The 15,358-nt window shown below is 36.5% G+C and overlaps 1 protein-coding gene across 2 annotated transcripts; it reads right to left on the reverse strand.

Annotated features, from left to right (window-relative positions):
• Positions 1–1,979: 1,979 nt before the first annotated feature.
• phyhipla (phytanoyl-CoA 2-hydroxylase interacting protein-like a) lies at positions 1,980–14,628 on the reverse strand. Of its 2 annotated transcripts, none has more exons than XM_051869055.1 (5): positions 13,566–14,628; positions 6,507–6,700; positions 6,139–6,313; positions 5,717–5,834; positions 1,980–5,071 (listed from the first exon to the last, which is right to left on the reverse strand). In XM_051869055.1, the coding sequence occupies exons 1-5, from the start codon at positions 13,660–13,662 to the stop codon at positions 4,534–4,536; spliced, it is 1,122 nt and encodes a 373-aa protein (XP_051725015.1). In that variant the 5' UTR covers positions 13,663–14,628; the 3' UTR covers positions 1,980–4,533. The 2 variants fall into 2 exon arrangements, with proteins under 2 accessions (XP_051725015.1, XP_051725017.1); XM_051869057.1 differs by lacking the exon at positions 13,566–14,628 and adding an exon at positions 8,190–8,209.
• Between the last annotated feature and the right edge of the window lie 730 nt (positions 14,629–15,358).

The following is a 15,358-nucleotide window of genomic DNA, read 5'->3' on the forward strand; positions in this document are numbered from 1 at the left end:
ACAAAAATTACTGAAACAAACTAAAATTGAAAATATAAAACAAAAGCTAATTCAAAATATTAAATACTAAAATAACAATGCTGAAAAGTGTAAGAGAAATATTATTTTATGTGTTTTCAATTAATGTCACTTATACATGTTTTTTTTTTTTTTTACTTACATGTTACAGAGATTACAGAGATAAACTTGGAGTTACAGAGGTTTCCTTACATAACTTTTAATCATCAAAGATACATTTTGTTTTTGACATATATACATATATGTGTGTGCAAATCATAATTTTTATTCTATGTATTGAAAGCAGACTCTATACCGTTATTGCTACTCAATATATGATACTTTTGACAGAGGGATAAGGGGATGAGGACAAAGTAATTGTTCCTAGTGAATGTTGAAGGGTTAGTTCACCCAAAAATGAAATTTCTGTCATTAATTAAATATCTCAAGAGAGAAAAGGCAAAGAACAGACTTTTCCCTTGGTACTAGTATTGTTTGTTACAGTTTTTTTTTTTTTTTTCACACCAAATCTGCAAAACCATCCACTAATTCTCGGCCTTCGACTCAGTTTTCAATTTCATACAACACTTTTTGCAAAACACAACACACAATTCTCTATGTAGGCCAACACACAAAAATCTAACAGGAAGTATCTTGATTTGCTTTTTCAAACACAACCATTGTTTCTGTCCAACTACACATGGTTGATGGATTTCTTTTCTTTCATACAGTGTAATACTGTATTCACAACCACAAATGCTTACAGTAAAAAAATAAAGTTTGGTTTCAATCTTGCTTTCGTGTTTATCGTGAATTTTTCAACATCTCTCTGCCAATAACTTTCAATCTTGTACAGAAATTTACACAGGAGCTCATGAAAGAAGAGCTTTAGGTTTTGAATAACTGTGTGTATATGATATTTCCAAAAATAGTATATTATGGCAAAGGTATTTGCAACATAAGACAAATGTTTGCTTTTGAGATGTGTTTGTGATATTTTGAATGCAGTGCTTCATTTTGCAAGAGATGTGAGGCATTTTGCATTTTGTGTGCAATTCTTGGATTTGTGTGTAAAGTTTTGAAAATGCATGTAAGCAGTTGAAAAAAACTGTAATATGAACATTTGCCTGTGATGTGGATGAAGTGCTATGGCCAGATCCAGCTAGGCCAAGAGATGATGATTAGGTGTTTTTTCTATTATTATTATTTTTTTTTTTTTTTTCATTTAAAATCATGCTTTTGTTTTGTCTCCACAAATGTTTTTGTTCGTGTAATATATTGTATTTAGAATATGTTCTGATTTTCAGTGCAAAATGTAACCTTTGAAAAGGCATGGATGTATTGAATGGTTTTACGATGTGGTGAGAAATAAATATTTTCAACAATGTGCAGTACTGATCTTGTGTGTTTTTGTTTGTTTGTTTGTTTTTTTGTCAATATATTCATGTACTTTACTCTAACAATATCTCTGAAAAAATCAAACTCAGACTATATCATTAGAAAAGTATAAAAGTTTCAAGTGTTTAAGATTGAGCACAGCAGTGTGTAAATGAATCAAACAGAATCAGAATGTATGAACATGTGTGTTCCGTACGGTGTCATAGTTGGGTTTTGTTAAATTAGTGTAAAGTTATGAATGAAGTGTTTCATTTTGCAAAATAACTGAGGTGTTCTGCTACTTGTGTGTGTGGATCTGTGAATTGTGTGTAGTGTTTTGACAAAATGAGCCTTGTTTTTAAAATTCTGCTTAAGCAATCGTAAAAAACTGTAACCAGAATATTGATTTAATATGATTATTTTAATTTTCTTTGTACGTTTACGTATATATCGCTTTGTACAACATGCCTACAAGTATATATTTTGACAGCTAGACAAAAGTAGCAAAAATTTATAAATATGTAAAGCTTAAACTAAAGTGATTGTTGGAGAAAAATGATCTCAAAGATTGGTGGGTATACAGTACATATACACACACAGTATAGTTCATTCTTAAGGATGATCTTTATTGAACAGTCACATTTTGGTTTTCATAAACATGGCAACAAGAAAAACAAAAATATTTACTGAACATGTCTGTCAGTTTGAGGCACATTCACACAGCGATAACTTGATTTGGGTGCATGAGTCCAAAGTTGAACTATTGTTTTCTACAGAGTAAGATTAGAGTAAGTTGATCAAACGTTTCATTTTCATCCCGTCTTCTCTATTTAAGTTCACAGAGATAGGACAGACTTCCTCTGCCAAAACACAAATTCTTGAGCTAAGTAAATGGGAGCTGCTTATCAGTCAAACACTCGTATCTCCAGCTGACACACAGCACACTCTAGTCTAATCAGCTCTCTCTCTCACACACACGTTTTTGTGAATTGTGGGGACATTCCATAGGTGTAATGGTTTTTATACTGTACAAACTGTATTTTCTATCGCCCTACACTACCTCTACCCCTAAACCTACCCATCACAGAAAACGTGTGCACATTTTTACTTTCTCAAAAAAACTCATTCTGTATGATTTATAAGCCTTTTGAAAAATGGGGACATGGGGTATTGTCTTCATAAGTCACCCTCTCCTTGTAATACCTACGTCATACCCATGTCATTATACAAATTTGTGTCCTGTTATGTCACAAAAACACGCACACACACTCCCAGAGAACTAATCAGAACTCCCAGAAAACACAAAACACACTCACTGGGTTTTTCCCCCCCACTACTGTTTAAAAGTTTGGTTGTAGTAATTAATATTAAGAAATTAATACTTTTATTTAGCAAGTATGCATTAAACTGACCAAAAGTGACAGTAAAGACATTTATAATGTTACAAAAGATTTTTATTTCAAATAAATGCTGTTCTTTTGAACTTTCTATTTATCAAAGAATCCTGAAAAAAATGCATCACCATTTCCACAAAAATATTAAGCAGCACAACTGTGATAATAATAACACCACTAAATCAGCATATTAGAATGATTTCTGAAGGATCTGACTGAAGACTGGAGTTACGATGCTGAAAATTCAGCTTTGTCATCACAGGAATAAAATACATTTAAAAATATTTTACATAAATGCAGTCCTGGTGAGGAGACTTCTTTCAGAAACATTAAAAAAAATCATAATAACCCCAAACTTTTGAACAGTAGTGTATGAGAATAAAGAGTGTAGAATTGTTTATAGTGGGGAAAAATATAAAAAAAAATATTTTGTTTTTAGCAAAAGCTACATGTTGACCACAGGATTTAGGATACTGGCAGCTAATAGTTTTCAGAAATGAAAATAAAATTGTGCATCACTGTCTGTTGTGACTGGCTTTTGAAGCGTAAGGAACAAGTAACAAGTTCAGATACAGTACAGCACAAAAATCTTAGGCATGCATCTGTGATCTTTTTCACCACCAGAGGGCCTCTAATAGGACAGTGCAAACCCTCAAGAACCTGGACATAGTTGTGTCCAGCAATGGATTTGTTTAGGATATGTTTTAGACAAATCAATTCTACTAACTGCTTTATGTTCTATCAAGAATCAACACACCATTACTACTGCAACACACATTCTCTAAAAACAAAACATAACAATGAAACAAGATCATGAAAATACAATGTTTAATGAGTAAGAAAGGTTAAAGGACAACTGCGATCAGAGTAGAAAATGAAAAGATTGAGTGTAAAAGAGAAGGTTTAAAGGCTGAGGTGGCATGTAGGTGCTTAAAGGATTGGTTGGCGTAAAACTCTTAAAGCAACTCCATCTGGATAATGTAATGATAGGTAGTATACTGTACTGTACATGCAGTAGAATTCCTCAGAGGCGCATGTCAAGGGTGAATAGAGGCTCAGTGGGCCTAAGTGGCCAAAGGGGAAATGATCGATGTAAGAGAAGAAAATCCCCATATAGAAGTTTAAAGGCTGAGATGGCATGTACTGTAGATGCTTAAAGGATCAGACTTCATGCAGTACAAGTCTGACATAAGAAACATGGGCGGTTTGATGGCCTCCGAGGAAACTGAGCAAGACAATGTTGTGTGTTAAAAAAAGGTCACAAATGGTTTGCGGATAAACAGGGCTGGGGTCTAAATATCGAGCAGAAAAAGCACCAAGAACACATCTGAAAGATTCACAGTGGGATTTAAGTTTTTGGAAAAAGTAGCTTTTACTCTTGCTCTCTCTCTCTCTTTTTTTTTTTTGTCTTGATATGCTTTTGTCTTTTGTCTTGATATGCAGTCCCCCCCCCCCCTTGAAACTGTTTTTTGTCTTACTCTTCTGTTTTTTTTGTTGTTGTTTTGTTTTCCTGTTGCACAATAATGTATTTTTAATTTACATGTATTCTTTTAGAATGCTCAGTTAATCAAGCACAGAATTTTCTAGCCTAAGCGAAGATTCTGGGAAGCCTCCAAGGGTTTTGAGTGTCACATTGACATATATAGAGGATTGTGGGGCCATTTTTCTTGGAGTTCATCTGTACCATTTTGAGGGGTCTTATCTGAGGTCTTCACCTTGTTATAGCCTATGCACAATTGGGTCTGTGAGTGAGTGTGCGCCAAAGTTAGCGGCCAACGCTTATGTTGCAGGTCTTGCAGCTGGGGTCTTTCTTGGCATTGACGGTTGACAAGCTCATCAACTGGTGGCCGCTGATCTGAGAGACAGTCCCCTGTGCCAGCAACACCGGCTCAGTATAAATCAGCTCCAGAATCACATCCTGCGCATGCTGAAACACCACCCGCCCATCCTCCCCGCACACACGTGTCAGAAAGCGGTTGTTCGTCACATCTAGCTCCGGGAGGCGATCGCTGCAGTAAAGGTCTCCGCTCGAGCCCCGAGGAGCCAGGACAAGGATAACGTAATGATAGGCAGTATACATGCAGTAGAAGTCCCCGAAGTAGAGGCGTGTGTCGGGGGTGAACAGAACCTCGGCGGGCACCTGAAAGCGGACGCGGCCGTACGGGGAATCCTGCGGGGGCTGACCTGTGTTAAACTCTGTGTTGCAGCTGAAGAAGATCCCCTCAAGTTTACCGCTGAGAGGTGAACCGTGACTACCGCTGTTATCCTTTACTGAGGGCATCATTCGGCCACCAAGAACATCTCTGTGAGAGAAAGAGAGACATTTCTCAATATCCTTAATTACTTTTCATATTTTCATTACACTGTTTAAAGGTTTGGGGTTGTAAGATTTTTAAATGTTTTGGAAAGTGTTTTGCTCACCAAGACTGCATATATTTGATCAAAAACACAGTAAAAGCAGTAATATTGTCAAATATTGCAATTTAAAATAACTGTTTTCTATTTTAATATATGTTAAACATGTAGTTTACTGATTTGGTGCTCAAGAAACATTTCTAATAATCAATGATTTGCTGCTTAATATTTTTGTGGATTCTTTAATGAATAAAAAGAACAGCATTTATTTGAAATAGAAATCCTTGAAACATTGAAAATGTCTTTACTGTCACTTTTGATCAATTTAAACCAAACTTTTGACTCCAAACCTTTAAATGGTAGTGTAAGTAAAATTAAAAATGTGGTTCGCAAAAAAACAGAACATAAACCTGGCCAATTAATGAGGACATTATTCCACAAAAGGGAGCTGTTTGCTTCCTAGCGACAAGCTGAATCTCAAAAGCAAAGAAAGATTGTCATTGTCTTCCTCAACCAGCATTACCTCATCTCTTTCTCCTCCCTCTCTAATTTACTAAGCATTTTTTACTGAGGTATTTTTAATCCTGAATCACCTGCAGTGTTGGAAGTATTCCTCTTGCTGATTCCGGTAAAAGACGGAGAACTTGAGCATCCTGCCAGCAATGACTTCAGCCTTCTGCAACAGCTGCGTCAAATGCACAGAGGAATAATCTAGAAAAATGAAGGGAACTATTTTTATTTGTCATCAATTTTCATTAGTCGAACAATGTTGTCTACCTAAAAAGCTGAGCAGTAGCATAACATTTTGTTTTCTTATCTTTTTTCTCTTATAGGCAAGTTATTTTGGTGTTAGGTATTCATTTCATTTTTATATTTTATATTCAGTCTCATTATTATGTCAGTCTATAGCATTTGAATTATTTGAATTACCAATGTGTATAAAATGAGTTATATAAACAAACTAGCCTTGTATTACATTGTCTTTTATATTTAAGTGTGTGCTTGGCTGATTAACCTGCTGTACAAAACTCGACAATGTCACTCCATTCTGATACGGCATAGTCTCCATCGGTCTGTTTGGAAGCTGTTTGCACGGCAACGGTGTATTCTGTCCGTGGACTCAGGAACCAATGGCCTCGCACTGTCATGGGCAATGGGACCGCCTTAGCAACAAGCTTCGTAGGCACATCCTAAAGCCAGAGAGTAAGAAAGAATTTAAAATTTTATAAATTTTAAATAAAATAAAGCCATTATAAAACAATTATTAAAAACAGTAAAACTCCAGCCAATACTCAAACTAGGCTGAAATTGTTGAGAAATGTCAATGAATGTAATTTTTTTTTAAAAGAATAATGAATATTTGTAGTGTCATTGTGAAAATACCTTGTGTTTGAATTTGTTAGAGTTCTTGTTCTCCTTCTTGTTAAGGTCAATGAAGTAATGTGTGATCTTCTCGGTGGTGTGAGGGTCCATATCCCAGCAGATCTTAAAGGAGTCACAGGTGATGTTACTGATCTTGATGTTGCGAGCAACAGGTAACTCCTCCATTCCTACCACTCCAGTGTCTTCAGCTTTACCTGACAGAAAAAAAGGATATTGTCTGAAATCCTTTGTATTGTTTGAAATATTGATAGCGTTTTCTCTATAAGTACTGCTACATGACTGCCCTCCGACCCGCATACACAATCACACACGCAGTGAGAAATGTGCTGTGTTGCACTGGCATGGCTACAGTATGGGCACTGTGTTATCTTAGAGACCAGAGATGCACAACAGGAATGTGGGATTCCAGAATGACACATACACACACATACACACACACACTAAACAAACCACAGTAAACATAGATCCGCCTCTTAAAACTATGAATGGGATCAATTTAAAGCTTCACTGTACAATAAGCACCCTCAGTTCGTTGTCAACTAAACACTGAGCCCTTTCTCTCCTAAACATTTTTCTTTACTACTGCTGACATATTCTTCTGGAAAGAAATTACTCTCATATGAACTTAAAGAGTTTCACACACTTGCAAAAAAAGTTTGGAGACAGTAACGAAATTATTACTTCTATTCAGCAAGGGCACATTAAATTGTTTAAAAGTGACAGTAAAAACATTCATAATGTTACAAAAAAAAAAAATTCTATTTCTATTCCTCAAAGAATCCTGAAAAAAAAAATTATCACATTGTATCACAAGCAGCACAACTGTTTCTTGAGCAGCAAATCAGCATATTTGAATGATTTCTGAAGGATCATGTGACACTGAAGACTGGAGTAATGATGCTGAAAATTCAGCTTTGCATCACAGGAATAAAATTTAAAATATATCAACAGAAAAATTTATTTTATAAATAATATTTTAAAATATTGCTGCTTTTACTGTTTTTTGTTTGTTTTTTTAATCAAATATATACAGCCTTGGTGAGCATAAGAGATTCTTTTAAAAAACATTAAGAAAATCTTACCAACCTCAAACTTCTGAATGGTAGTATTATTTCATGCATTATTCTCTGCTTATGTTATGAAAATTACCACATAACTCTTATGTTTTATTTACCACAGCACAATCATATGAAAGCCTGTTTCTGTCTTTAAGTAAAAAGTAGAAAAGGTAATTGTGAGATAAAAGCTAAAATAAGAAATTCAAAGTTGTGAGAAATAGTCACATTGTGAAATATACATTTGCCATTATGAGTAGTTCAAAAGAAGCAAAAAAAAAAAAAAAAAAAAAAAATAGTGAGAAATAGTCAAAATGTAAAGATATAAAGTCACATTGTGAGATAAAATGCCATATTTGTGAGATAAAGTCAAAAAAATAGTCACAATTATAATAATAAAGTAAAAATTGCATCTCAAAGTGAAAATACAAAGAATACAAAATACAGACTGAAATCATGCTATTAGACAAATTTATAATATGAAATAATTATGAATATAATCATATAGAAAGTAACCCTAAAAAACAAGTTTTAAGAGAAAAGGGAAAAGAGAAAGGGTCTTCCAGGAAGACAAATGCACAAATAAAACAGTGAAAAGTCTTATATGGAATAAAATACTGGTACTCACAACATTCAGCTCAGTAATAGACACGTTCCTGTACTATACTAATCCTCCCACAACACTGGCCCTGTCAGAACTACCCCTCCAAACCCTCCCTCTGCCAACAGCCTCACTCACACAAACAACAGATGTGTGTTGATCAGACATCTTCTCACTACAGAATCTGCTTTCCATCACGCTTTAAGAAACTGGTTAGATGTGCCATACGTTTAGCATAAACAAACTACTGTATTTTCAGCAAATGGTAATGTAATCTTACTAAAGTGTTGTTCAAACAGTGGTTAAAATTACTCACAACAAAATCATATTACCTTGTTTGTACCTAAAAACAAGTACAATACCAGCAGAATGCATCTCTCTACTAAAATGCCAGCTCCAAAACACACCCACAGGTCTTTCGACATGCTTTAACAAAGACTGCAGTTTCTATGGAAACAAATCAAGGCCATTAATCAATGTACCATAATTTAAAGAGGAAGATTGGCCAAACCTTTACATACACAGTGATCAGCACTCAAGTTTTGGTCTTGTAAGATCGTAAACAAAAGTCAGATCAGGAATTGAGAGAAGAGACTGTACTGTACAGCCGGAACAATTAAAAAAAATTTACTAGAAAAACTATGTTCATAGTCTCTAGCAGTTAAAATAAACTTTTTATATCTGTCAGGACTATGCTGTGTTTGTTCATGTCATTCTAAGTTAACCGAGTTCCCACGTATATGTTAGTCTCATTCAGTTCATCTGTTGTTGATTATTTAACTCATTAGTTCCCTTGTTTATTCTGGTATATATACAACCTGTTCTGTTCAGTTCTTTGTCCTGTCTCGTCGATGTAAAGTGGTTGTGTTTGCCTTATTCTCCTTTGGATTTAATAAAGACAGTTTGTGTTTAGATATTCTCCTTCGTTGTGAGTTTGTACTCAGCCATATGTGACAATATCATTCAAATAGAAAGATTTTCGTTTTTTTTAGAAAAATATCAGTTTTTTTTTCTTCTGAAAAGCTGACAGATAAAACATTTTATATATCATGCACTAGCACTACCATTAAAAAATGTGAAGTAAGATTAAAACATTTATTCAGCATAGATTAAATTGATTGAAAGTGACAGTAAAGACATTTATGTTACAAAAGATGTATTTCAAATTAAATTTAAAATTAAAAAAAAAAAAAAAATTCTGATCACAAACTTTGAACAGAAGTGTGTGTGTGTGTATATATATATATATATAGACAACAAAGTGAAACTCCAAAATATGTAGGAGAGTACAAGCAGAACCTGCTGAATCAGGAGAGAAAGAGTTAGAGATGAGAAATGAAAAATGTGGAGCGTCTGGTTCTATATCTGACTGTAATCAGGGCTAAAAGCCTCCCATGGTACCATAGTCTAAAGACATCCACACACAAAAGAACCTAGAGTACTACAACATCAGAAATATCAAATAAATCACCAATCCACATCAATATCTCCTTCACAAACACCTAACACCCAAGAATATTCATCAGGAGAGCAGCTTGTTTGAGCAGCTTACCCAGAAAACTGCAGTGTTACATAACAAAGCGAAACAGAAACGTCCTAACTGTATAGACTGCAAATCTAACCTAGGAAATACCACACACTCACAAATCCAAAACTACAGTGAGGTCTTTATGTGGGCAAACAGCACTGCAACATGTGACTAGAAAAGAGTAGTGGACCTTGTGAATAAAAACAAGCCTTGACTCCTGTATGAGCTTCAATGCAGCGCGAGATCGCAGCTTCAAGCTGCAAACATCTCTGCATTGTGGCAGAATGCTAGCTTATCAGGGTTTACAGTTTGTTTAATGAGCTCTGGACCCACTCCAAAATGCACACTGAACTGCATATTAATACACACAAACAATAAACACATTTGTAATTTGCAGAACAACAAGCTGTGTATGGCAGCAAATTCATATTTTTAATAGTTTAGTCCCAGGCTAATTTATTCCCAATTATATATACATACACACACACACACACACTGATGAGCCAAAACATTATGACCAGCCACAGGTGAAGCAAATAACGTTGATCGTCTCATAACAAGCCCAAGCCAATGGTAAGCAAACAATCAGTTCTTGTAAACAACAGTTTAACTTCATGTGGTGCCGCAAAGATCAGCTGCCACCTGACAAAAGCAATGCATTTTGGTTACAAAAAAATTTGTCCGACTTTGATCGGCACTGCAGCCGCCTTACGATCACATGTGCCATCAAAGTACCGCGAGAGCAAAACGAGACCAGCCGCCTAGGTCAGACACTGCAGTTGCTCAAAATCAGCTGTGAAAGCCTTGATGACAACATACTTTATGATAAAACTATTGCGTGTTTTTTCTTAGACAAGTTCCTGTATTTAACCGATCTTGATATTGAATATCTGATATTCAAAACATGGGAATTTCAGTCGCATCCACTTCGTGGTCTGCCATGAATGACATTGGTTCAGCACACTACGGAAAGCACAAAGTGTCCGAATTGACGGCCATCTCTGTACTCCTCCCCCGCCTGCAACCGGCAGATCGGTGGCAGGCTAGTTCATCCTATTATGTTGGATGCAGGAGAAATGGGCAGGACTAAAGATCTGGGGTGCGTTTCCCAAAGCGAACTATGGTCGCAAGTTCAGAGTTCAATGGGACTTACTACCATAGTTGATATTGTTATGGCAAGACGATTGGGTCAGAGTATCTCTGAAACGGCAAGGCTTGTGGGTTGCTCCTTGTCTGCAGTGGTGAGAATTTACCAACAGTGGTCCGAAGAGGGACAAACCACAAACCGGCAACAGGGTTTTGGGCACTCAAGACTCATCAATGAATGAGGGCAACGAAGACTATCCCATCTGGTCCAAGCCAACAGAAAGTCTACTGTGGCACAAGTCACACAAGATTTTAATGATGGTTATGGGAGAAATGTGTCACAATACACAGTGCATTGCACCAAAGTAAGGCAGGCCATTGCTGGGTCCAAGTCCGGCCATTCATGTGGACATCAATTTGACATGTACCACCTACCTAAATATTGTTGCAGACCAGGTAGACCCCTTCATGACAGTGGTGTTGCCTGGTGGAAGTGGCCTGTTTCAGCAGGATGCTCCCTGCCACACTGCACACATTGTTTAGGAATGATTTGAGGAACACAATGAAGAGTTCAATGAAGATGAAGAGCAGGATCGGACACCCCTGATCTACACTAAATAATTGCAAATTTAACCTGAAAGGATATTAATTTTATATACAAAACAAACCATTCAAACAATCCTCGCAAAAGCCTGGTGGTCAACGATTAAGGATGTTGCATGCTATTTTATTTGCCTAATAAGAGTAAAAAGAAAAAAACCCAACATATTCTACATGAATCCCTTGGATACTAGTTCCAAATATGTGTGGGAAAATTTGCTCTGAACATAATCTGTTTCTCTCCACTAGCAATAAAGACAACACGTGCACATAATATAATGGTACTGTAGGCTGCTGTTTTCTAGTTTATGAGCCCACAGCTTCTCCAGGGTATGGAAAATGAACTCAAGATAAGCCTCAAGCAACATATAATCATTACAGCACATAATCATACAGAATGAAATCTTTGAATTTAATTAGAGATGATTTTACAAGCAGTCTTTCTATTAATTAAGCATGTCTGTCTGTAATTCCATATCAATTAAAAACAAATGTTTTTCCCTAGCTGGGAATGTGATGTTTCTTTTCTTTTTTGACAGTTAATTTGTTAAGTCTCTTATATTTCACTCATTGCATACATCGTAGCCTAGGCCTCATATTGCACATACAATGCATCCCATATACTCATATCCCTTGCTCAAGGACACAATAGTGAAAAAAAGTTTACAGTTTACGAGTCACCTCTAACTGGGATGTTCAAAGTCCTGCATGGAACAGATTCTGGTTTCTAGCTAATCGGATTTAGATATTTACACCAAGCACTCAGCTGATGGGTTTGCATTAGCCAGCGCTAGCAGTTTCAAACATCATCTGAATGCATGTGCAAGCTAAAATCTTCTTTTATAGCTTAATTTTCAAATATGCAAAACATCACCTTGTAAAGATCTTAAATAAGGATGCTTAAAATCCGATACAGCGGTGTTTCTTTAGGACACCTAAACAGGAGAGCAGTCTGGCCGATGTTTAAAGGGAATGTTTATGAGAAACAAACTGTACAAAGAAACAAAATGTTAACTAATGAGAGAGTTCAGTCAGTACCTCAAAAACACAATGCATTATGCACTCCCTCAGTTTGTTGCATTTAAACAAAATGAAACAAGCGCTGATGTGTACATGTGGTAACTCAAAAGAGATAAGAGCAGCACAGCAATCCATTCAGGCTAATTAATGCTGATTTAAATACATTCATGCAGGGAAGATAAAAACATTGCCTCCCTCTCAAAAACCTGGTGAGTCATTGTGCTACCCTTAGAGGAACGCTGCATTCTTCTGAAGGTTGCCAAATTGCGTATCTGCAGGTTGTTGCTTCAGTCATTCTTAAAGAGGATTGACACATTTTGGCATTTTCGAACTCACGCTCACTATTGAAACACTGATGACTGTAACGCTTATGAAAAAGACAAAAATGCTTATTTCAGTTAAAATGGATTTACATTTATGAGCTTGCAATTCCATACAAACAAATTGAGATGGAGATGTAGAGGCAGGGATCAGATGACAGGCAAATACTGTATCCTCGTTTAAGCCTCTACATCTGGCATCTATACCTTTGAAAGCCACAGCAGGTTCCTCGCAATATGTGTCTTAAGCACATGACTTTACCTTCTGCCATTAAGTCTAAAACCATTAAGTCATTTGAAGAAGAACGAGAACAAGACGTGTTAATGGGTTTGTGTATGCAGTAAGACTTAAAAAAAAAAATACACTGTTAAAAACCCTCATTCCCTGCCACATCAGCATTATTAAATTGTTTAGGGATATGATATTTATATTATGTTTTAAATATTCTAAACATGTTTACAACACCGGTTTCTTGGTTTCAGCTTGACTGACTGATAATAAAACGAGATTAAAAGGGAAAAGGTAGCTGACTGCAAGAGGGTAGTGTCCATGGTGCTGAAATGAAACCCTCACACAGACAGCAGAGATTTCACTCTGAGATACCACTGCCAGCACACACAAAGGCAGCCTGCCATGTCTCACTATTCCGCTTTTCATAGATGTGACAGGCGATTTTTTCTGCATCAATGTATAATGCCATATTACTACAGTATTCTAATCGTTCAATACATGAATAAACATGGACAAAATATACGCTTCCCTTAAAGATTTGTTATTAAGGGGGAAACAGGCGTAGATAAAACTGTCAAGTTTACAGTCACTCTCTGTGTGTTCCAGCGGTTTCTTACCGTCTCTTTCGCACAGCTGGAGCGACTCCAGGCTCACGTTCTTGACCATGCCCTCACGCGGGCTCGAGACCCCGTGTGCCAAACTCGCCGCCTCCATGTCTGCAGAGGCTCGTGGATATGATATCTGTGGAAATATTCTTTATCTTCGGCTCTGAAAACCAAATAGGGTGCTCTGTCGCCTTGATTGCTCTCTTTTCTTTTCCCTGGCGTTGTGGTGGAAACCGCGTCAGCGGGTCGTCACCACTGGACATAGATAACTTACAAGGACAGAAGCATATACGCTATAAGGAAGAGTATTTTCTTCTAGTAACTCGATAAAATGAACTTAGTTCTCCTCATCTCGAGAAACAGAAATGTGTCCAAGTTATCTCGCTCTGACGAACGCCACAAGTGTTTTCGCTGTGTGGAATAACGGATTAACGCGAATGAACAGACGAACGGTGCATTTAATGAAGGGTTATGTAACGATATTACGGTCTACACTACCGTTAATTCTCAATTTCATCACAGTCTATACCTCCTGTACCTTTGCTCCCGCCTCTGAGCGAAAGACTCCTTATTCCTCCATCCATCTCACTGACGTCACTTCAAGCGCTCGAGCTCATGTCCTTATTTGGTACTGAATCGGCCCCTGCATGAACAGGGTGGGGATATCGATTCATCCCAGTGACTCGAATCTTTTGAAACCGTTTACCAAAAGGATTCATTCCGATTCCTAAACTGGTTCGTCCAATGGATATATTTACAACAGTAGAAGACGTGTTATGAGTGAATCGATAAAAAAAAAAAAAAAAAAAAAACGAATATTCACGACCGAAATTAGTTCATTTTCATCAGTTATTTATGCCAGTAGGTGACATGTAATGAGTGAATCGATTCCTCAAGAAAGAAAGAAAGAAAGAAAGAAAGAAAGAAAAAAAAGAAAAACACTGAGTCATTCACAACTGAAACTAACCTTAGACTTTATGCAGATTCATAATTCACACGCGAAAAATATTAGTGCATTGAAGTGCACGAGAACAAGTCGTTTACTTAGAAGACTCGTTTATAAACCTACAATCGAACGAACGAAACACTGACGGAGAGTCAGGGCAGCTTCACAATTTTGCTAAAACGGTACAAATTGATGGATTACTTGGGCCACTTGTAGAAAAGTGGGGAAAAAAGAATGTTAAAAATGTTAATTAATAGATGTTACCCATTTGTAGTCCTGTAAGTCATGATTAGTCTTTGCACTGAATCAGATTTAGATGCAAATTGTACATCTCTTGATGTTCATTCAAACAAGCGCAGTAAATAAAGCAAATGGCGCCCTCTACTGTGTACAAATCCAAATATCTTGAACAAAATGCTGTTATTTAATATGATTGCATGAATGCACATTCACGTTTGCTACCATAAATTTAGTTAAATTAAGAGGCTGTATGTATTTCTATTTTTGGGTACACTAAAAATCTACACCGACACAATATAGAAGAGGTTTTTTCCCTTCATGCATCAGTTCTTCTTTCTGTCTCCAGTTTCAATAGCTCAGGGTGGCTGATGTCCCATGGCGTTAAATTAGCTAGTTCTAAAATGGAAAAGCCTGGAGGTTCAAAGCTTTGTTGCTTGTTATTTACTCAACGTTTTATTTTCGTACTCTTTCACATCAAGCATCACCCTCCCTGGTCTCTTCTTCACACGCAGGACCTGCAGTTTTTCCTATTTACAGGCAGCTGTACATTAATATGCAAAACACAGCCTAAAATTACACATAATTAGCCATGCCTTTGCTACTACTTTCAAAAGAGAAG

Source organism: Ctenopharyngodon idella, chromosome 17 (assembly GCF_019924925.1).
Source record: "Ctenopharyngodon idella isolate HZGC_01 chromosome 17, HZGC01, whole genome shotgun sequence".
Taxonomy (NCBI): domain Eukaryota; kingdom Metazoa; phylum Chordata; class Actinopteri; order Cypriniformes; family Xenocyprididae; genus Ctenopharyngodon; species Ctenopharyngodon idella.

Excerpts from the sequence above, each read along its gene's own strand:
- phyhipla (XM_051869055.1), bottom strand. The coding sequence starts at position 13,662 with ATGGAGGCGGCGAGTTTGGCACACGGGGTCTCGAGCCCGCGTGAGGGC. Across the intron at positions 5,835-6,138 it reads TGTCGAGTTTTGTACAGCAG|ATTATTCCTCTGTGCATTTG; the intron begins GTTAATCAGCCA and ends TCATTTTTCTAG. Across the intron at positions 5,072-5,716 it reads GAATACTTCCAACACTGCAG|AGATGTTCTTGGTGGCCGAA; the intron begins GTGATTCAGGAT and ends TTTCTCTCACAG.